Source organism: Oncorhynchus tshawytscha, unplaced genomic scaffold, assembly GCF_018296145.1.
Source record: "Oncorhynchus tshawytscha isolate Ot180627B unplaced genomic scaffold, Otsh_v2.0 Un_scaffold_7045_pilon_pilon, whole genome shotgun sequence".
NCBI classification, from domain to species: domain Eukaryota; kingdom Metazoa; phylum Chordata; class Actinopteri; order Salmoniformes; family Salmonidae; genus Oncorhynchus; species Oncorhynchus tshawytscha.
In genome coordinates this window covers 109081-131567 of record NW_024609644.1, presented here as the reverse complement: position 1 = coordinate 131567, position 22487 = coordinate 109081, and the positions used below count along the sequence as shown (strand labels likewise).

General features: G+C 47.4%; 1 protein-coding gene across 2 annotated transcripts; it reads left to right on the top strand.

The window, feature by feature from the left end:
* Positions 1-2760: 2760 nt before the first annotated feature.
* On the top strand, positions 2761-20517 carry LOC112225760. Of its 2 annotated transcripts, none has more exons than XM_042316605.1 (15): positions 2761-2881; positions 3332-3462; positions 3852-3989; positions 4112-4148; positions 4904-4957; positions 9913-9969; positions 10140-10224; positions 10510-10599; positions 18080-18172; positions 18300-18428; positions 18611-18682; positions 18790-18855; positions 18958-19083; positions 19418-19583; positions 19700-20517. In XM_042316605.1, the coding sequence occupies exons 1-15, from the start codon at positions 2830-2832 to the stop codon at positions 19739-19741; spliced, it is 1338 nt and encodes a 445-aa protein (XP_042172539.1). In that variant the 5' UTR covers positions 2761-2829; the 3' UTR covers positions 19742-20517. The 2 variants fall into 2 exon arrangements, with proteins under 2 accessions (XP_042172539.1, XP_042172538.1); XM_042316604.1 differs by having other exon boundaries at positions 18955-19083.
* Positions 20518-22487: the final 1970 nt, after the last annotated feature.

The following is a 22487-nucleotide window of genomic DNA, read 5'->3' as shown; positions in this document are numbered from 1 at the left end:
CTCCATGCAGACTGGCAGCTTTGGCTGCTCAATGCAGACTGGCAGCTCTATGCAGATTGACAGCTCAGGCTGCTCCATGCAGACTGACAGCTCAGCTGCTCCATGCAGACTGACAGCTCAGGCTGCTCCATGCAGACTGACAGCTCAGGCTGCTCCATGCAGATTGACAGCTCAGGCTGCTCCATGCAGACTGACAGCTCTGGCTGCTCCATGCAGACTGACAGCTCAGGCTGCTCCATGCAGACTGGCAGCTTTGGCTGCTCAATGCAGACTGGCAGCTCTATGCAGATTGACAGCTCAGGCTGCTCCATGCAGACTGACAGCTCAGGCTGCTCTAAACAGGCGGGAGGCTCCGGCAGCGCAGGAGAGGAGAAAGGCTCTGGCTGCGCTAAACAGGCGGGAGACTCCAACAGCGCTGTAGAGAAGGAAGGCTCTGGCTGCGCTGAACAGGCAGGAGACTCCAACAGCGCAGGAGAGGAGGAAAGCGCTGGCTGCGCTGAACAGGCGGGAGGCTCCGACAGCGCTAGAGAGAAGGATGGCTCTGGCTGTGCTGAACAGGCGGGAGGCTCCGGCAGCGCTAGAGGGAAGGACGGCTCTGGCTGTGCTGAACAGGCGAGGCGCACTGAAGGCCTGGTGCGTGGTGCTGGAACTGGTGGTACTGGATCGAGGACACGCACAGGAAGCCTGGTGCGGGGAGCTGCTACCGGAGGACTGATGTGTGGAGGTGGCTCTGGATAGACCAGACCGTGCAGGCGCACTGGAGCTCTTGAGCACCGAGCCTGCCCAACCTTACTTGGCTCGATGCCCACTCTAGCCCGGCTAATACGAAGAGCTGGTATGTACCTTACCGGGCTATGCACCCGCACTGGAGACACCGTGCGGTGCCTGCCCGGTCTCTTTAGCCCCACGGTAAGCACAGAGAGTTTGCGCAGGTCTCCTACCTGGCATCGCCATACTCCCTGTGAGCCCCCTTCCCAATACATTTTTGGGGGTGACTCTCAGGCTTCCATCTGCGTCGCCGTGCTGCCTCTTCATACCAGCGCCTCTCCGCTCTCGCCGCCTCCAGTTCTTCTTTGGGGCGTCGATATTCACCAGGGTGTGCCCAGGGTCCTTTTCCGTCCAATATCTCTTCCCAAGTCCAGAAGTCCTTTGATCGCTGCTCCTCACGATTAACAGGGAGAGTTGGCTCAGGTCTGACTCCTGACTCTGCCACTCTCTCCCTGAGCCCCCCCCCAATAAATTTTTGGGGCTGCTTTTCGGGCTTCCTTGCCAACCGTGTTCCCTCGTATCGTCAGCTCTTATCTCCGGCTGCCTCTGCTCTCCTAAGTGCCTCCACCTGTTCCCATGGGAGGCGATCTCTTCCGGCCAGTATCTCCTCCCAAGTGTAACAACCTTTGCCATCCAACACGTCTTCCCATGTCCATTCCTCCTTTCGCTTTTCCTGCTGTCGCTGCCTGTTACCACGCTGCTTGGTCCGTGTGTGGTGGGTGATTCTGTAACGGCGTTCGTCTGTTGAAGGAGAGTCGGACCAAAATGCAGCGTGGTGGTTACTCATGTTCTTTAATGAAAAAATAGTGATACATGAAATAACTAAATAAATACAAAAAACAACAAACGAAACGTGAAAACCTAATTACAGCCTATCTGGTGAACACTACACAGAGACAGGAACAATCACCCACAAACACACAGTGAAACCCAGGCTACCTAAATATGGTTCCCAATCAGAGACAACGAGAATCACCTGACTCTGATTGAGAACCGCCTCAGGCAGCCAAGCCTATGCTAGACACACCCCTAATCAGCCACAATCCCAATGCCCACAAAAAAAAAAACAATACGACAACACAATAAACCCATGTCACACCCTGGCCTGAACAAATAATTAAAGAAAACACAAAATACTAAGCGTGACAGATGTATAGTTATCTATCATTTGGTAGAGTTATCTACCATGAGGTAAAGTTATCTCCCATGAGTTATAGTTATCTACCATGAGGTATAGTTATCTACCATGAGTTAATGGTGCAGCGGGTAACCTAGTGGAGTGTTGGGCCAGTAACCGAAATGTTGCTGGATCAAATCCCCGAGCTGACAAGGTAAAAAATCTGTCGTTCTGCCGCTGAGCAAGGCAGTTAACCCACTGTTCTCCGGGTGCGGAAGACGTGGATGTCGATTAAGGCAGCCCACCCCCCCCCGCACCTCTCTGATTCAGAGAGTGGTTGGGTTAAATGTCGAATACACATTTCAGTTGAAGGCATCAGTTGTACAACTGACTAGGTATCCCCCTTTTCCCTACAGTTCAACAAAACCATGTGCTTAATTCCTACAGTACAATAACAGCACCGTCTAGTGGTCAGAAGTGTTGTGTGCAGGACCCTGAGTTTTTACTGACTTTGTGACCTTCTAGACAGGTCATGTGGGCAGGAGACGGGTAACATGGACCTGGTAATGAGTTCTGCACGTCAGACACATCGTAGTGCACCACCTACAGTGCAATAAAGCATAACACTATTATCCGACTGCCCCACCAGTAGGAATCAGGTCAAGTTGTCATTCAACTGGAGGCTTTACATGGGAGAAAGAAACATTTATTGAAAATATTATGTTTTAATATCAATGCCTTAAGTTGTATACAAAAAATCTAGTTTCATTGTCACAAAACGTTAAAATATTTATCCAAAAACCAGATGTGTTTATTGTTGCTCCTCCTTATGATGTAACTTCCGCTCAACAAGAGAAAGAGTGTCCTTCCCGCCTTGGTTTGCTTTGCACCGACAGACTGGAACTCAACACGCAGCACACAGTAGTTTGTAATAAGAGGCCACCATGTCTATTTGTTATCTGTTTGGTTTATTATTGACAATCCTGTTAATTCAAGGTAAGAAGATTGTGTTTTGACTTTGTATTTTTTCTGGGTGAAGCTGACATGTCTTCGTCTCCCCAATTCCTGACACATATTTACAGTAGTGTAGTTGGTTTAGTTTTTTCGATGTCTTGAGTGTTTGCTTATCTCTCAGCTATTTGCCGGTCTCTTGAAAAAGTTACAATTCTCAGGAAAGAGAGATTGCTAAATATAAATTCTCCTCATATAGTTTTTCTGCAAAATGTCATTGGCAGTAAAGCCGTTTTTGGGCGTTGGCTACAGGTCATAAGTTTTACCCCCCCCCCCTACAAACATGATCATATGCTATTGTCTTTATAAAGCAGGCTGCTTCTTCTGGTATCTTCTTTTGTATCTCTTCAACAGCAGTAAATAAAGATATGTGTTGTAGAAGACTGTGGTAATTGTTTTTCAACATGCGTGATCTCTTCCTCCTTTTTTCTGCAGGCTGTTGGGGTGGAGAAGAAACCAAGAATGTTAGTTGTGCAAGCCTCCGAACTGGAAATGCTTTCAAATACTGTGTAAAGGAGAAGGAGAAACCTAAACGTGTGGAGTGGCAATCAGTGATTTCCAATAAGGTAAGATATCGGTTTATTGTATCTCACAGAACAGGCTTCACTATCAGACTACTGTAGAATCAGAAATGTGACTGTCTTTCACACTTCAGGGGAGGCAGGACACTGGGGTTAGAGTGTTGGGCTAGTAACCTAAAGGTTGCTGGATTGAATCCCCAAGCTGACAAGGTTGAAAATCTGTTGTTCTGCCCCTGAACAAGGCAGTTAACCCGCTGTTCCCCTGTAGGCTGTCATTGTAAAAAATAATTTGTTCTTAACTGACTTGCCTAGTTAAATAAAATAAAAATATATAGAGAGTAGATGCAGTTTAATGACAAATGTATTCAAACATTTAGAATATTGTTTTTGAGTGTTAGATGTCTAACTTTACATTTGTATTTTTTCTTCCACAGACGTCTACGTGGCTTGCTTCGTGGCTCTGTCAACACAAAAACACTACACAGGCACCCAATGTGATTGATGTCAGCTACTCCTGCATCACCCTCCTGGACTGTGTCAATGTAGACCACACTGCCATAAGTGATCGGTCTGTGAGTATGGCTATTTATCACTGCAGTTTAGGTTTATGTACAGTTACCTTGTAAACTACAATACCAGACCAAACATTCCAGTTGCATGTTCATAATTTGATATTGATGTTATTTTATTTCAGGAGCATTTGACCCATTTCAATGTGTCTGGTGCATCAGGTGAGACGTGTATATTGCTTTTCAAGTTTGAGGAGCCTTGTTTTTTTTTTTCTCATATTCATATATGAATATGAAAAAAACATGGACATTTCTAAGTGATATATATATATATATATATATATATATATATACACACTGCCGTTCAAAAGTTTGGGGTCACTTAGAAATGTCCATGTTTTTGAAAGAAAAGCACACTGCGCTGTTCTGTGAAGGGAGTAGTACACAGCGTTGTACGAGATCTTCAGTTTCTTGGCAATTTCTCGCATGGAATAGAACAAGAATAGACTGATGAGTTTCAGAAGAAAGTTTCTGGCCATTTTGAGCCTGTAATCGAACCCACAAACGCTGATGCTCCAGATACTCAACTAGTCTAAAGAAGGCCCGTTTTATTGCTTTTTTAATCAGAAAAACAGTTTTCAGCTGTGCTAACGTAATTTCAAAAGGGTTTTCTAATGATCAATTAGCCTTTGAAAATGATAAACTTGGATTAGCTAACACAACGTGCCATTGGAACACAGGAGTGATGGTTGCTGATAATGGGCCTCTGTACGCCTATGTAGATATTCCATTAAAAATCATCAGTTTCCAGCTACAATAGTCATTTACAACATTAATGTCTACACTATATTTCTCATCAATTTGATGTTATTTTAATGGACAGAAAATGTGCATTTCTTTCAAAAACAAAGACATTTCTAAGTGACCCCAAACTTTTGAACAGTAGTGTATATATAGTTTATATTGTCTTGTTCTAGATGAGTCAAAGAAGCCTTTGGAGAAAGAGCCTGACAGTCAGAATACAACTGCAGGTGAGTGTTTCTCTGTAACAACAGAGCAGAGCATATTGAATGAGAGCTGTTGTTTCCACTGGCTCTCTGTTGGGTAGTCATCAAATGATTCTCAGTTGTAAATGTCATTAACTATGTCTTTCATTTTATTTGTAATATTATTGCATCTCTGACAATTGATTGATGCAGTCAAATTCCACTTGACCGTTGAGTCACGGTAACTAGGTTTCTCCAAAACTGCCCTCTGATGCCACTGATGGTCATTAGTAGCCTACCATACTTGCCAACGGACAGTCGCTAATGGTGTGTTCCCTCTAATCACTCTGACAGAACCCTGGCATTCAGAGTTTGAGTGGAGTAGGATCACCTGTTGCTCAGTGAGAGCCAGCTCCTTATAACTGGTTGATACATGGAATAAAATAAGTGTCCCTATATAGGTCCATGTTGCACAACAGTTTTCTATAGGCTATGTTTTGTATTTGCGTGAGAAAACAGTTTTGATGGCCTATATTAAAAAGAGGATCCCATCAGCTTTCCATAGGCTAGGCCTACTATATTTATTTCTCAACTTTGCTCATATTAAGCACATTGCTTCGCTTTACAACCGGAGTAGCCTACCTGGCTGGGCTGAAAATGAGCTGCTGGAAAGGTGTCCTCCATTTGCTATTCAAGTGCAGTCTTTTCCCCCTGCCCCTGTTCCGACAGAGGTATGATAATGGCCTATTCTACATCCAAACCAGTTCCCACATATATTATTTAGCATACTGTATGGAAAGACAATATTAGAGTAAGAATTGTCTGATGTGTATATCCATTTGTTCTTCTGGAGAACTAAGAACCCAGCAAATGTATGTGGACACCCCTTCAAATTACTGGATTCGGCTATTTCAGCCACACCCATTTCTAACAGCTGTGTAAAATTGAGCACACAGCCATGCAATCTCCACAGACAAACATTGGGAGTACAATGGCCTTACTGAAGAGCTCAGTGACTTTCAATGTGGCACCGTCATAAGATGCCACCTTTCCTACAAGTCAGTTCATCACATTTCTGCCCATTTCGGCTCAGCCGTGAAGTGGTAGGCCACACAAGCTCACAGAACGGGAAGGCCGAGTGCTGGAGCGCGTAGCGCCTAAAAATCACCTGCCCTTGGTTGCAACACTCGCTACTGAGCAGTGTAAAGCACTTAAGTAAAAATACTTTAATGTACTTCTTAAGTAGTTTTTTTTGGGTATCTATACTTTAATTTACTATTTATATTTTTGTCAACTTTTACTTTTACTTCACTACATTCCTAAAGAAAATAATGTACCTTTTACTCGATACATTTTCCCTGACAACCAAAAGTACATTTTGACAGGAAAATGGTCCAATTCACACACTTATCAAGAGAACATCCCTGGTCATCCCTACCGCCTCTGATCTGACGGACTCACTAAACACAAATGCTTCATTTGTAAATTATGTCTGGGTGTTGGAGTATGACCCTGGCTATCCGTAAAACATTTTTTATAATAATTGTGCCATCTGGTTTGCTTAATATAAGACATTTGAAATGGTTTATACTTTTACTTGTACTTTTCATACCTAAGTATGCTTTAGCAATTCCATTTACTATTTGATACTTAAGTATATTTAAAACCAAATACTTTTCAACTTTTACTCAAGTAGTATTTTACTGGGTGACTTTCACTTTTACTTGAGTCATTTTCTATTAAGGTATCTTTACTTTTACTCAAGTATGACGATTGAGTACTTTTCCCGCCACAGCTACTGAGTTCCAAACGACCTCTGGAAGCAAGGTCAGCACAATAACTGTTTGTCGGGAGCTTCATGAAATTGGTTTCCAATGGCCGAGCACAAGCCAAAGATCACCATGCGCAATGTCAAGCGTTGGCTGGAGTGGTGTAAAGCTCGCTGCTATTGGACTCTGAAACAGTGGAAGCATGTTCTCTGGAGTGAAGAATTATGCTTTACCATCTGGCAGTCTTGACAGACAAATCTAGGTTTTGCAGATGCCAGGAGAACGCTACCTTCCCCAATGCATAGTGCCAACTGTAAAGTTTGGTGGAGGAGGAATAATGGTCTGGGGCTATTTTTCATGGTTCTGGCTAGGCCCCTTAGTTCCAGTAAAGGGAAATCTTAACACTACAGCATACAGTGACATTCTAGACGATTCTGTTCTTCCAACAGTTTGTGGCAACACTTTCAACTTTGTGGCAACAGTTTCCTGTTTCAGCATGACAATACTTCAATGGACAAAGTGAGGTCCATACAGAAAAGGTTTGTCGATCGGTGTGGACGAACTTGACTGGCCTGCACAAAAGCCCTGACCTCAACCACATCAAACTCCTTTGGGATGAATTGGAATGCCGACTGCGAGCCAGGCATAATCACCCAACATCAGTGCCAGAACTCACTAATTATCCACATCTAGTAGAAAGCCTTCCCAGAAGAGTGGAGGTTGTTATAGCAGCAAAGGGGGGACCAACTCCATATTAATACCCATGATTTTGGAATGAGATGTTTGACGAGCAGATGTCCACATACTTTTGGTATTTGTGGTATTTGTACTTTCATGTAGTGTATCGATTAGAGGATCAACCATCCATCAATTCTTGTGTAAGAAGAACTTTCACTGTATAAGGCTGAATATTTTTGTTGATAAATTTCAAAGTTGAACAAATGACTTTCCACATTAACACAATACATCAAGTTTTGTTAATGTTGAAGCAGCACCCATCACACGGCCTAAAGATTGGCCCAAACTGGATCAAAGTATTTTATGATGAACAAAGCCCTGCTCGTAGACAGAACTGGCTGACACAAACCCACTGTCGAGGGGGTCAGGAGATGGTTGAGTACAGTCCCACTGTAGAGGGGGGCAGGAGATGGTTGAGTACCGTCCCACTGTAGAGGGGGTCAGGAGATGGTTGAGTACAGTCCCACTGTAGAGGGGGTCAGGAGATGGTTGAGTACCGTCCCACTGTAGAGGTGGGCAGGAGATGGTTGAGTACAGTCCCACTGTAGAGGGGGGCAGGAGATGGTTCAGTACAGTCCCACTGTCGAAGGGGTCAGGAGATGGTTGAGTACCGTCCCACTGTAGAGGGGGTCAGGAGATGGTTGAGTACAGTCCCACTGTAGAGGGGGCAGGAGATGGTTGAGTACAGTCCCACTGTCGAGGGGGTCAGGAGATGGTTGAGTACCGTCCCACTGTAGAGGGGGCAGGAGATGGTTGAGTACAGTCCCACTGTCGAGGGGGTCAGGAGATGGTTGAGTACCGTCCCACTGTAGAGGGGGCCAGGAGATGGTTGAGTACAGTCCCACTGTAGAGGGGGTGGTTGAGGTCCCAGATGGTTGAGTACCGTCCCACTGTAGAGGTGGGCAGGAGATGGTTGAGTACAGTCCCACTGTAGAGGTGGGCAGGAGATGGTTGAGTACAGTCCTACTGTAGAGGGGGCAGGAGATGGTTCAGTACAGTCCTCCCACTGTAGAGGGGGCAGGAGATGGTTCAGTACAGTCCTACTGTAGAGGGGGCAGGAGATGGTTCAGTACAGTCCTACCGTCCCACTGTAGAGGGGGTCAGGAGATGGTTGAGTACCGTCCTACTGTAGAGGGGGTTAGGAGATGGTTGAGTACAGTCCTACTGTAGAGGGGGCAGGAGATGGTTGAGTACAGTCCCACTGTAGAGGGGTTAGGAGATGGTTGAGTACAGTCCTACTGTAGAGGGGGTTAGGAGATGGTTGAGTACAGTCCCACTGTAGAGGGGGTTAGGAGATAATTGAGTACCATCCCACTGTAGAGGGGGTCAGGAGATGGTTGAGTACAGTCCCACTGTAGAGGGGGTTAGGAGATAATTGAGTACCGTCCCACTGTAGAGGGGGTCAGGAGATGGTTCAGTACAGTCCTACTGTAGAGGGGGTCAGGAGATGGTTGAGTACAGTCCTACTGTAGAGGGGGTCAGGAGATGGTTCAGTACAGTCCTACTGTAGAGGGGGTCAGGAGATGGTTCAGTACAGTCCTACTGTAGAGGGGGTCAGGAGATGGTTCAGTACAGTCCCACTGTAGAGGGGGTCAGGAGATGGTTCAGTACAGTCCTACTGTAGAGGGGGTCAGGAGATGGTTGAGTACAGTCCTACTACACAGAAAAACACAAGGTGCATAGAGGAAACTTTCTCACACTATGTGCAGGACAACAATCCTGCCCCCATGAGAAGGGCAGACATACCACATAGCTCAGCTGAAATGACAGAAAGTGAGTGTCACGGCTGACTAGGTGTGTAGATCGGAATCAGGCGCAGAGAGCAAAGAGTTCCAGGGGAAAGAAGCACTTTATTCCGGCATCAAAAGTAAATGCCCAAACACACAGGGCGCAAAACACTGACCAACCCAAAACAACGGGTAACACGGTCCGGAGCACCAACGACACAATCGTGAACACCAAAATAATCCCTCACAACAAAGTGGCGGGTTCCACACGCTAAATAGGGAAGCAAATCAAGAACTCACAAAATAGGAACAGGTGTAACTAATGAGACAAAACTAACCGAAAAGAAAAAGGGATCGGTGGCGGCTAGTAGGCCGGTGACGACCACCACCGAGCACCACCTGAACAGGCGGGGGAGCCAACTTCAGCGGGAGTCCTGACAGAGAGTGAGGTTGAACAGGATAATTCCTCAGCTCCAAGGACAAAGGTGGTGTGAATGAACCATTGGAGTTGTTACCTGGTGAGCCATAATCTACAACAATGACCCCTCAAGCTAAGAAAAATAAGAATAATAGGAAAAATGCCAAAAATGAAGCTAGGAAAGTGGCTATTAAGCCGAGTGACAATCGGAACCAAATAAAAACAGGATAAGGGTCCCCGAAGGCAGTGCAACTCTCTGGGGAATACAATTGAAGAGTAAAGGGTAAAGGGTCATGACATGATTATGTCATGGAAATAACTTTATTCTCTCTAATACCACCATTATAGATGGAGACCATCCTGATACAAACCGTGGTGACACTAGTTTGTCCTGGAAAATCATTGGTGAGTGTTTACGCAAATCTATCACCACAGCTTCCTCTGTATGAGCAAATGACAAGTAAATCTGGCCTCAGAATTATGCTACCAAGATCAACTACAGTTAGAAGGCTGTTTTAAAACCTTTTCATTTGTGTGAATATGTCAACATCTGGTGACTACATTTTGTTTTTCAGTTGGTGTTGTTGCTCTCTTGCTGGTCATTGCTGGTCTGCTCTTAGTGGTTTTTTGTGTGTATAAATCTTGGAGAGACAAACAGTAGTGAGTATCCTATATAACTGTTTTTGTGTTTGTGAAGGGAGCTCTTTAAGTCAATTAGAATTGTTGCAGAGGGTTTATGTTAGTTATGAGACTAGTTCTCTCTGTCTTACTACTAGGTTTTAAAGTCAGACCAATGGGGTCCTAGCAGGTCACAAACAGGATGAGAACAGTCTGGAACTTGCAGGCCACTTACAAACTATAGACTTGCCGGACATTTTGTCAAGTTACTGTTGTTTATCAAACATTATCCTTAATTTCTTATTAATGTAATAATCTCATCTTTAGCAACCAAGGCCACAGAGATGTGGAAGCGGGTCAGGGCATTCCAGAACCAAACTCCATTCCTCTGATGCAGAATGAGCAACGTGATGCCAGGTAAACCTTTCCACATCACTTTATTGATCTGTAATCAACCACTGAATGATAGTCTCTCTTGTCTTCAGCTGTTGCTATGGGTTATATTCGTTTCTGTCTCTATAGAACAGGGCTCTCCAACCCTGATCCTGGAGAGCTACTGTCCTGTAGGTTTTCACTCCAACCCTAATCTACTGTAGCACACCTGATTCTAATAATTAGCTCAGGGATGGGAAACAGGCGGCCTGCGGAGCCCCGTTTTACTGTTGACAGCTAGAATAGTAGAATACACAAGGTGCAATTTCAAAATTTGGTTGTGCATCACTAGTTTTCCTCTTGTCATGTCAGTCATTGAAAATCACTCAATCACTCAATTTTTTAGGTTGGTAAATTTATTTAACCAGCTACCTAAACTTGTAGTAATCATCGTCAAATTGCTTACAGGGGGCATTGATTTTGTAAGTCACTCTCACTTAGATATCATATTGACATGCCCTAACCCATCTGGACAAGAGGAATACCTATGTGAGAATGCTGTTCATCGACTACAGCTCGGCATTCAACACCATAGTACCCTCCAAGCTCGTCATCAAGCTCGAGACCCTGGGTCTCGACCCCGCCCTGTGCAACTGGGTACTGGACTTCCTGACGGGCCGCCCCCAGATGGTGAGGGTAGGCAACAACATCTCCACCCCGCTGATCCTCAACACTGGGGCCCCACAAGGGTGCGTTCTGAGCCCTCTCCTGTACTCCCTGTTCACCCACGACTGCGTGGCCACGCACGCCTCCAACTCAATCATCAAGTTTGCGGACGACACAACAGTGGTAGGCTTGATTACCAACAACGACGAGACGGCCCACAGGGAGGAGGTGAGGGCCCTCGGAGTGTGGTGTCAGGAAAATAACCTCACACTCAACGTCAACAAAACTAAGGAGATGATTGTGGACTTCAGGAAACAGCAGAGGGAACACCCCCCTATCCACATCGATGGAACAGTAGTGGAGAGGGTAGCAAGTTTTAAGTGCCTCGGCATACACATCACAGACAAACTGAATTGGTCCACCCACACAGACAGCATCGTGAAGAAGGCGCAGCAGTGCCTCTTCAACCTCAGGAGGCTGAAGAAATTCGGCTTGTCACCAAAAGCACTCACAAACTTCTACAGATGCACAATCGAGAGCATCCTGGCGGGCTGTATCACCGCCTGATACGGCAACTGCTCCGCCCACAACCGTAAGGCTCTCCAGAGGGTAGTGAGGTCTGCACAACGCATCACCGGGGGCAAACTACCTGCCCTCCAGGACACCTACACCACCCGATGTTACAGGAAGGCCATAAAGATCATCAAGGACATCAACCACCCGAGCCACTGCCTGTTCACCCCGCCCCGTCAACTCCAGCCACTTTAATAATGGGAATTGATGGGAAATGTAAATATATCACTAGCCACTTTAAACAATGCTACCTTATATAATGTTACTTACCCTACATTATTCATCTCATATTGTAACGGTCTGAGTGTAGTGGGTGAGGAGTCAGGCGCAGGAAGCAGAGAGTTCAGGGGAGTGCTATTTTAATGCACTGACACAAACGCTGAACATAAGCCAACCCTCACAAAACACAGGGTGTACTGAACAAACAAATGCCCCAAACAGGGGGACTTAAACCGTCCAGGGAAAACCCACAAAATGGGAAAACACAAATCCCAAATAGACGTGCACATAAGTACACCAAACACACGATCACAATAATTAATCCCGCACAAGGAACCCTGCGGGCCGGCTGACTAATAAAGCCTACTACCTAACTCAAAACAGGTGCACACAATCAACACATAAGGAGGGGGAGGAAATAATCAGTAGCAGCTAGTAAGCCGGCGATGACGACCGCCGAGCGCCACCCGAACGGGAAGGGGAGTGTCCTTCGGTCGGAGTCGTGACAGTACCCCCCCCTTGACGCGTGGCTCCCGCAGCGCGCCGACACCGGCCTCGAGGTCGACCTGGAGGACGAGGCGCAGGGCGATCCGGATGGAGGCGATGGAAATCCCTCAACATCGACGGATCCAAAATGTCCCTGGTGGGTACCCAACACCTCTCCTCCGGACCGTACCCCTCCCAGTCCACGAGGTACTGCAGGCCCCTCACCCGGCGTCTCGAGTCCAGAATGGCCCGTATCGTATACGCCGGGGACCCCTCGATGTCCAGAGGGGGAGGAGGGACCTCCAGCACCTCACCGTCCTGTAGGGGACCAGCTACCACCGGCCTGAGGAGAGACACATGAAACGAGGGGTTAATACGATAATAGGAAGGGAGTTGTAATCGATAACACACCTTGTTTATTCTCCTCAGGACTTTGAACGGCCCTACACACTGCGGCCCAAGCTTCCGGCAGGGCACGAGGAGGGGCAGGTTTCGGGTCGAGAGCCAGACCCTGTCCCCTGGTACAAACACGGGGCCTCACTGCGGTGACGGTCAGCACTCCTTTTCTGCCGTCCACTAGCCTGTTGAAGGGATTCCTGGACGGCCCTCCAGGTTTCTTTGGAGCGCTGCACCCATTCCTCCACCGCAGGAGCCTCGGTCTGGCTCGGATGCCACGGTGCCAGGACCGGCTGGTACCCCAACACACACTGAAAGGGGGACACATTAGTAGAGGAGTGGCGCAATGAGTTCTGGGCCATTTCCGCCCAGGGGATGTATCTCGCCCACTCCCCTGGCCGGTCCTGGCAGTACGACCGCAGAAACCTACCCACCTCCTGGTTTACTCTCTCCACCTGCCCATTACTTTCAGGGTGATAACCGGAGGTCAGGCTGACCGAGACCCCCAGACGCTCCATGAACGCCCTCCATACTCGGGACGTGAACTGGGGACCCCGATCAGAAACAATGTCCTCCGGCACCCCGTAGTGCCGGAAGACGTGGGTGAATAATGCCTCCGCAGTCTGTAGGGCCGTTGGGATACCGGGCAACGGGAGGAGACGGCAGGACTTAGAGAACCGATCCACAATCACCAGAACCGTGGTGTTGCCCTGAGACAGGGAAGGTCGGTCAGGAAATCTACGGATAGATGTGACCATGGCCGTTGTGGAACGGGGAGGGGTTGTAACTTCCCTCTAGGCAGGTGCCTAGGAGCCTTACTCTGGGCGCATACCGAACAGGAGGAGACATAAACCTTAACGTCCTTAGCCAAGGTAGGCCACCAATACCTTCCCCGAAGGCTCCCTACTGTCCTCCTCACCCCAGGGTGACCCGAGGAGGGTAGGACGTGAGCCCACCGAATCAGTTGGTCCCGAACACCAAGCGGCACGTACCTCCGCCCCGCCGGACACTGAGGAGGCGCTGGTTCAGCCCGTAACGCCCGCTCGATGTCCGAGTCCACCTCCCACACCACCGGTGCCATCAGCTTTGAGGCCGGAAGGATGGGAGTAGGTTCGGTGGACCTATCCTCCGTGTCGTAAAAGCGGGACAGTGCGTCCGCCTTCACGTTCTGGGAGCCCGGTCTATATGATAAAGTGAACCGGAATCGAGTAAAAACATGGCCCACCTTGCCTGCCGCGGGTTCAGTCTCCTAGCTGCCCGAATATACTCCAGATTCTGGTGGTCGGTCCAGATGAGAAAGGGGTGCTTAGCCCCCTCAAGCCAGTGTCTCCACACCTTCAGAGCCCTGACCACCGCTAACAACTCCCGGTCCCCACATCATAGTTACGCTCCGCTGGGCTGAGCTTACTGGAGAAGAAAGCACAGGGGCGGAGTTTTGGTGGCGTACCCGAGCGCTGTGATAGCACGGCACCCACCCCAGCCTCGGACGCGTCCACCTCCACTATGAATGCTAGAGAGGGGTCCGGATGCGCCAACACGGGTGCATCCGTGAACAGCGCCTTCAACCTGTTGAAAGCTCTGTCCGCCTCCGCTGACCACTGCAACCGCACCGGGCCCCCCTTTAGCAGTGAGGTAATTGGAGCCGCTACCTGGCCAAAACCCCGGATAAACCTCCGGTAGTAGTTGGAAAAACCCAAAAACCGCTGCACCTCTTTTACCGTGGTTGGAGTCGGCCAATTACGCACGGCCTTACTGCGGTCACCCTCCATCTCCACCCCCGAGGTGGAAATGCGATAACCCAGAAAGGAGACGGCTCGTTTGGAGAACACACACTTCTCAGCCTTGATGTATAGGTCATGCTCCAGCAGTCTACCAAGCACCTTGCGTACCGGAGACACATGCGCGGCGTGAGTGGCTGAGTAGATCAGAATGTCATCGATATAAACAACCACTCCCTGCCCGTGCAGGTCCCTGAGAATTTCGTCTACAAAGGATTGAAAAATGGCTGGAGCATTTTTTAACCCATACGGCATGACGCGGTACTCATAGTGGCCCGATGTGGTACTAAATGCTGTTTTCCACTCGTCTCCCTTTCGAATACGCACCAGGCTATACGCGCTCCTGAGATCCAATTTTGTGAAGAACTGCGCTCCCTGAAAGGATTCCACTGCCGTAGCAATGAGAGGTAGTGGGTAGCTGAACCCCACTGTGATGGCATTTAGACCTCTATAATCAATACAAGGACGCAAACCTCCCTCCTTTTTCTTCACAAAAAAGAAACTCGAGGAGACGGGTGAAATGGAGGACCGAATGTACCCCTGTCCCAGAGACTCCCTGATATATGTCTCCATAGCCAACGTCTCCTCTTGGGACAATGGGTACACGTGACTCTTGGGAAGCGCAGCGTTTACCTGGAGATCTATCGCACAATCCCTTCCCGGTCGATGTGGTGGTAATTTAGTCGCCTTCTTTTTACTAAAAGCGATTGCCAAATCGGCATACTCGGGGAATGCACACTGTGGGACCCTGGTCTGGACTTTCCACCGAGGTGGCACCGACGGAAACTCCCAGACACCTTCCAGAACACTCCTCTGACCACCCCTGGAGAACCCCTGTCTCCACAAAATTTTAGGATTGTGCCGGGCCAGCCAGGGAATCCCCAACACCACTGGAAACGCAGGCGAATCAATAATATAGAGACTGATACGCTCCCTATGATTCCCCTGCGTTACCATGTCCAGTGGGATTGTGGTCTCCCTGACCACCCCTGACCCTAATGGCCGGCTATCTAGGGAGTGCACGGGAAAGGGAGAATCTATCGGCACAAGCGGAACACCTAATTTAATAGCAAGTCCGCGATCCATAAAGTTCCCAGCTGCGCCTGAATCGACTAGCGCCCTATGCTGGGAAGAGGGGAAAAAGTTAAGAAAAAAAAATCAAGACAAACATGTGACCAACAGGGGTTCTGGGTGAGTTTGGTGCTGACTCACCTGGGGTGATCGAGAAATGTTCCGCCTACCATCTCGACTCCCAGACGGACCCCCAGCACCGATCGGCCGTGTGTCCTCTCCGACCACAGTTGGTGCAGAGGGAGCCTCCTCCTCCGGTACCCCTCGGCAAAGCCCCTCCCAACTCCATCGGAACAGGAGTGGAGGTGCTGGGTGGTGGAACACACAGGACCCTCTCCGAACGCCCGCGGGCCGCCAGCAGATTGTCCAGTCGGATGGACATGTCAATTAGCTCATCCAAGGAAAGAGCGGTGTCCCGACACGCTAGCTCCCTGCGGACGTCCTCCCGGAGACTACACCTGTAGTGGTCGATAAGGGCCCTGTCGTTCCACCCGGATCCTGCTGCCAAGGTACGGAACTCCAACGCGTAATCCTGGGCGCTCCTTTTCTCCTGCCGGAGATGGAATAGTCGTTCTCCCGCCGCTCGGCCACCTGGAGGATGGTCAAACACGGCGCGGAAACGGCGAGAAAACTCGGGGTAGTGCTCCTTCGCTGAGTCTGGGCCATTCCAAACTGCATTTGCCCACTCCAGAGCACGACCCGTGAGGCAGAAAATGAGGACATTCACCCTCTCCGCTCCCGAGGGAGTAGGTCTGACGGTGGCCAGGTACAGTTCTAGCTGGAGTAAGAACCCCTGGCACCCTGCTGCCGTTCCATCATAGACCCTTGGGAGCGTAAGACGGAGGGTGCTGGAGTCGGGAGATGGGGAGTCCTGAGGAGGAGGGGCCGAAGGTGGAGAGAGGGAGAGGAGACCGCTTCTCTCCCATCGGTCCATTCTCTCCATCACCAGATCCATCGCCGTTCCAATCCGATGGAGAACGGTGGTGTGATGTAGAACCCTCTCTTCCATCGATGGGAGGGGAGTGGCTGTTGCTCCTGCTGACTCCATTCCAGGGTGCGGGATTCTGTAACGGTCTGAGTGTAGTGGGTGAGGAGTCAGGCACAGGAAGCAGAGAGTTCAGGGGAGTGCTATTTTAATGCACTGACACAAACGCTGAACATAAGCCAACCCTCACAAAACACAGGGCGTACTGAACAAACAAATGCCCCAAACAGGGGGACTTAAACCGTCCAGGGAAAACCCACAAAATGGGAAAACACAAATCCCAAATAGACGTGCACATAAGTACACCAAACAGACGATCACAATAATTAATCCCGCACAAGGAACCCTGCGGGCCGGCTGACTAATAAAGCCTACTACCTAACTCAAAACAGGTGCACACAATCAACACATAAGGAGGGGGAGGAAATAATCAGTAGCAGCTAGTAGGCCGGCGATGACGACCGCCGAGCGCCACCCGAACGGGAAGGGGAGTGTCCTTCGGTCGGAGTCGTGACACATATGCATACGTAGATACTGTAGTCTATATCATCGACTGCATCCTTATGTAATACATGTATCACTAGCCACTTTAACTATGCCACTTTGTTTACATACTCATCTCATATGTATATACTGTACTCGATACCATCTTCTGTATCTTGCCTATGCTGCTCTGTACCATCACTCATTCATATATCCTTATGTACATATTATTTATCCCCTTACACTGTGTATAAGACAGTAGTTTTGGAATTGTTAGTTAGATTACTTGTTGGTTATTACTGCATTGTCGGAACTAGAAGCACAAGCATTTCGCTACACTCGCATTAACATCTGCTAACCATGTGTATGTGACAAATAAAATTTGATTTGATTTGATGATTTGATTTGATATTTCTCTCCACCCTATGGCAAAATGAGTAGAATTGCAGCAAACTTGCTCTAAATCTGCTAAATGTTCTCTAATCCCCATGGCAAAATGTTGCTTAAGGCCGGCTCTGACTGCATGTGTGAGTGTGAATGTGGGTACTCAGAAGCCACTGTGGTCCCTCATAATGAATTCAGATGTTTGTGGCTCCCATCAAAGTTGCATATCCCTGAAAGCTGATCAAAAAGCTGCATCAGGTTAGATACAACTTGGGTTGGAGAGAGAACCTACAGGAGGGTAGCTCTCCAAGAAAAGGTTTGGAAAGCCCTGCTATAGAAGGCGAAGGAAGAATTACTCAATAGATCCGCATGGCATTTCTAAATACCAGCAATGTCTATTGGCAAGCAACAACTTTCAGCAAAGACCCTGCCTTTAGAGCCTTGCTTATCCTTTCAGTCATACTCATCATAATCTCACTTTTAGTGACCAAGGAGGTGAGCCAGGAGAGGAGAGCAGGCAGCCCATGGACAATGAAGAGACAGGCACTGACAACCCTCTGCTGAATGGAGATGCCAGGTAAACTGTACCACATGACTAATCACCTGCCAGTCCTCTGTAATGTAGGCTATGGATATGGAGAACATTTGTATCCTTCCCAATAGAGATACTTAAATCCTTATCAATGTAATAATCTCAACTTTAGTGGCCAAGAAGAGGAAGGTGTTCTAGGAATGGAGGATGGAAAGCTGTCAGACAATGACCGAGCAGACACTGAAATCTGTCAGAAGACACATGCTGATTCCCATCCACTGAATGTACACAAGGTTGTCAGGTAAATTCTCCACATGAGGACTCCGTTGGTAGATCTTCATTATCTGTTGAATGACAATCTCATTTCTCCCTTCAGAATTGATCTCATGGATCATGTTAGTCTCTACCTCTATGGAGGACAGTGTTGTTTCTGGTGGATCAAGAGTTTTAACCCTGATGATATCCATGTTATTGCTCCCACAGGGTTAACAGCCAGACTGATGACCCACAGCTTCTGGGTCAACCTCAGAGCAATGGACATGTGCCATATAGAAGGTGAGAATGTGTATGTATCTGTGTGTAAAGTTGCATGGGATGGTAGAGGAGGTTAGATAACTGGTTGAGGTCATGTTTCCTGATCCAGTCTGTATCTTACTCCACAGGGAATCACACCTGACCAATGGGGCTCCAGGTCAGGGTGCTGGTGAGACTTCACCCCTCCTCTGCAGGTGAGTCACTCCTCTGTCATTTAGGCCATGAACATGTAGACCATGTGTACCCCTCTCCAACAGATCCTTAATTCTTATCCATGTAATTATCACCCTTAGAAGCCCAGGAGAGGAAGGCGTGCTAGAAGGGCAGGACAGGAAGTCAGCAGACAGTGGGGGAACAGACCCTGAATCCTGTCAGAAGACACATGCTGAACCCCCTCTAGTGAATGGACACCAAGATGTCAGGTAAACCTGATTACATATTGATACATCCACAACTCATTGGGTAATAATGTCACCCACCCCATTTTCCCACGGTTCATGTTAGCCCAGTGTTTCCCAAACTCGGTCCTGGGGTCCCAAGTTTTGGTTTTTGCCCTAGCACTACACAGCTGATTCAAATAATCAAATCTTAATTATGAGTTGATTATTTGAATCAGCTGTGTAGTGCTAGGGCAAAAAAACAAAACGTGCACCCGGGGGGGCCCGGGACCGAGTTTGGGAAACCCTGTTATCTCTATAGGGAACAGTATTATGGTGGATCATGAATGTGAATGTTGATGTCTTATTACTCCAACAGGGTTAACGATGAGACTAAGGAAGCGACTCCTGGTGCACAGAGTCCAGGACCTCCTCAGATGAATGGAGGTCCTCCCATGTCTAACAGAGCTGCAGAGGAGACCACTGCTCTATTGGACAAACAGGCCTTGGACAAGGACCAAGTCACCAAACCTCCCGAGTTAATAGTAAGTACTGTTTATGTCCTCTGACAACTGGGGAACTGTTTAGCTTTGTATCTAAAATGACGGGGCTCGTTGTCTTTTTGGTCCAGCATATTTGTAACTCTTGTGTTTTTCCCAAGGACCAAGGACCTAATGACATGGAGTCAAGAGGAGAACTGTAACAAACGGTGGACGTTTGTATAACAAAAGAAAACCTCAGAAGATAAGATACAGTAATATATGATATACAGTACTTATGATAAGATACAGTAATATATGATATACAGTACTTATGATAAGATACAGTAATATATGATATACAGTACTTATGATAAGATACACATATGTGACTAGCTTCATCATCGTCAGTCATGTCAACCTCAAGACACATTCTGAGCAGTGTGTTTTACTGCACATTGATTTTCAGAAACCTCAACAGTTTATTAAGTTAATTCTCTATGTGACAGCTATAATCTGGATAGGTTAGGAAACGTGTTTAAGTGAAATCAGTTGAAATTCCAAAACAGCCCATTACTTGTAGATAACTAAAATGAGAAAATGATTATAATCTGAAAATGAGTGTGACTTATGACTGATTATGATACAGCATGTCACATATTAGATATACAACATTATAATGATATGAAAGGATAGTAAGATCATACTTACACTAGTATTGTATACTATACATACAAGCAAATATAAATGACATACTCATGAGAAGATGCATAAAACATAAACCTCTTTAGTAGAGACATTTCCAAGATCATGAGGTCTCAATGTCTTGTGGACATGTCAAATAGCTAAACATTGACCGGGCGTTATTTCCGCTATATATACACAAATGTATGTGGACAGTCGCAATCGTCCATCCTCGGTTGCAACACACACTACAGAGTTCCAAACTGCCTCTGCAAGCATCGTCAGCACAACTGTTCATCGGGAGCTTCATGAAATGGGTTTCCATGGTCGAGCAGCTGCACACAAGCCTAAGATCACCAAGTGCGATGCCAAGTGTTGGCTGGAGTGGTGTCAAGCTTGCCGCTATTGGGCTCTGGAGCAGTGGAAACGCGTTCTTGCTTCACTATCTGTTAGTCCATCAGACGAATCTGGGTTTGGCGGATGCCAGGAGAACACTACCTGCCCCATTGCATAGTGCCAACTGTAAAGTTGGGTAGAGGAGGAATAATGGTCTAGGGCTGTTTTTCATGGTTCGGTCTAGGCCCCTTAGTTCCATTGAAGGGAAATCTTAACTCTACAGCATACATTTACATTATAGATGATTCTGTGCTTCCAACTGTGGCAACAGTTTGGGGAAGGCCCTATCCTTTTTCAGCATGACAATGCCCCCATGCCCAAAGCGAGGTCCATACAGAAATTATTTGTTGAGATCTGTGTGGAAGAACTTGACTGTCCTGCAGAGCCCTGACCTCAACCCCATCGAACACCTTTGGGATGAATTGGAACGCCGACTGCGAGCCAGGCCTAATTGCCCAACATCAGTGCCTGACCTCACTAATGCTCTTGTGGCTGAATGGAAGCAAGTCCCCGCAGCAATGTTCCAATATCTAGCGGAAAGCCTTCCCAGAAGAGAGGAGGCAATTATAGCAGCAAAGGTGGGACCAACTCCATATTAAAACCCATGATTTTGGAATGAGATGTTTGACGAGCAGGTGTCCACATACCTTTGGTTAGGTAGTGTAGCAGAGACATCATTATCACAGGGCCCAGTCTAAGATGCTCTATTTTACTGATCAAATTATTCATTATTTCTGAATTGAGAGTTGCAGCATGTTAGTGTTAAAATAACTTAGGGGCCTCCCGGGTGGCGCAGTGGTTAAGGGCGCTGTACTCTGTGCCACCAGAGACTCTGGGTTCGCGCCCAGGCTCTGTCGTTACCGGCCGCGACCGGGAGGCTCCTGCACAATTGGCCTAGCGTTGTCAGGGTTAGGGAGAGTTTGGCCGGTAGGGAAATCCTTGTCTCATCGTGCACCAGCGACTCCTGTGGCGGGCCGGGTGCAGTGCGTGCTAACCAAGGTTGCCAGGTGCACGGTGTTTCCTCTGACACATTGGTGCGGCCGGGTTGGATGCGTGCTGTGTTAAGAAGCAGTGCGGCTTGGTTGGGTTGTGTATCGGAGGACGAATGACTTTCAACCTTCGTCTCTCCCGAGCCCGTACGGGAGTTGTAGCGATGAGACAAGATAGTAGCTACTAAACAATTGGGGAGAAAAAGGTGTAAAAAAATATATTAAAAAACACCAAAAAAGTATTTAAAAAATAAATAATAATAACTTTTCCCAACTTCAGCAAAACATTTCACAGACATTTAACACACACCTGTAATTCTACTTTTAGTAAAGAACGTTTATCTTCCATTTTCCTTTAAAGTCAACTCTGGACCTCGAAACAAGTTCCACTGCATTTTGTCATTCTTCCCCTCAAAATCAGGGACTGATTTAGATCTGTGACACCAGGTGTGTGCAATTAATTATGAGGTAGAACAGAAAATCAGCAGGCTCCGGACCTCGTAGGGTCAGAGTTGAGTACCCCTGCTCTAGAAGATACAACAACAGACTTTATTTAAACCACTGTTTTCATAGGAAAGCATGATTGGTCAGTTCAAACAGGATGTTCTCTTTATAATGCAATATAGGAGCATTAGTAACACCTTCTATTCATAATGCATCAGGATGCACAACATAGGTGCTAATAACTGCTCATGAACATCTATAACTACATAAAGCATTATCACCAGGAAGTGTAATGCCTTATGAAGCAAAGTATTACTATGCCAGATGCCATATTTGAAAAGCACATTAGGAGCATTATATTATATATTAAGTGATAGGCTATATTCTAATTTCACTGCATACCCTCTTACACCTATGTAACTCCGTCTTGAGGGCATAAAGGGATAGTTCACCCAAA

Coding starts and splice junctions, on each gene's coding strand:
- LOC112225760 (XM_042316604.1), top strand. CDS start 2,830: ATGTCTATTTGTTATCTGTTTGGTTTATTATTGACAATCCTGTTAATT. Junction 10,600..18,079: donor AATGAGCAACGTGATGCCAG/GTAAACCTTTCC, acceptor TCTCACTTTTAG/TGACCAAGGAGGTGAGCCAG. Junction 18,683..18,789: donor GGACATGTGCCATATAGAAG/GTGAGAATGTGT, acceptor CTTACTCCACAG/GGAATCACACCTGACCAATG.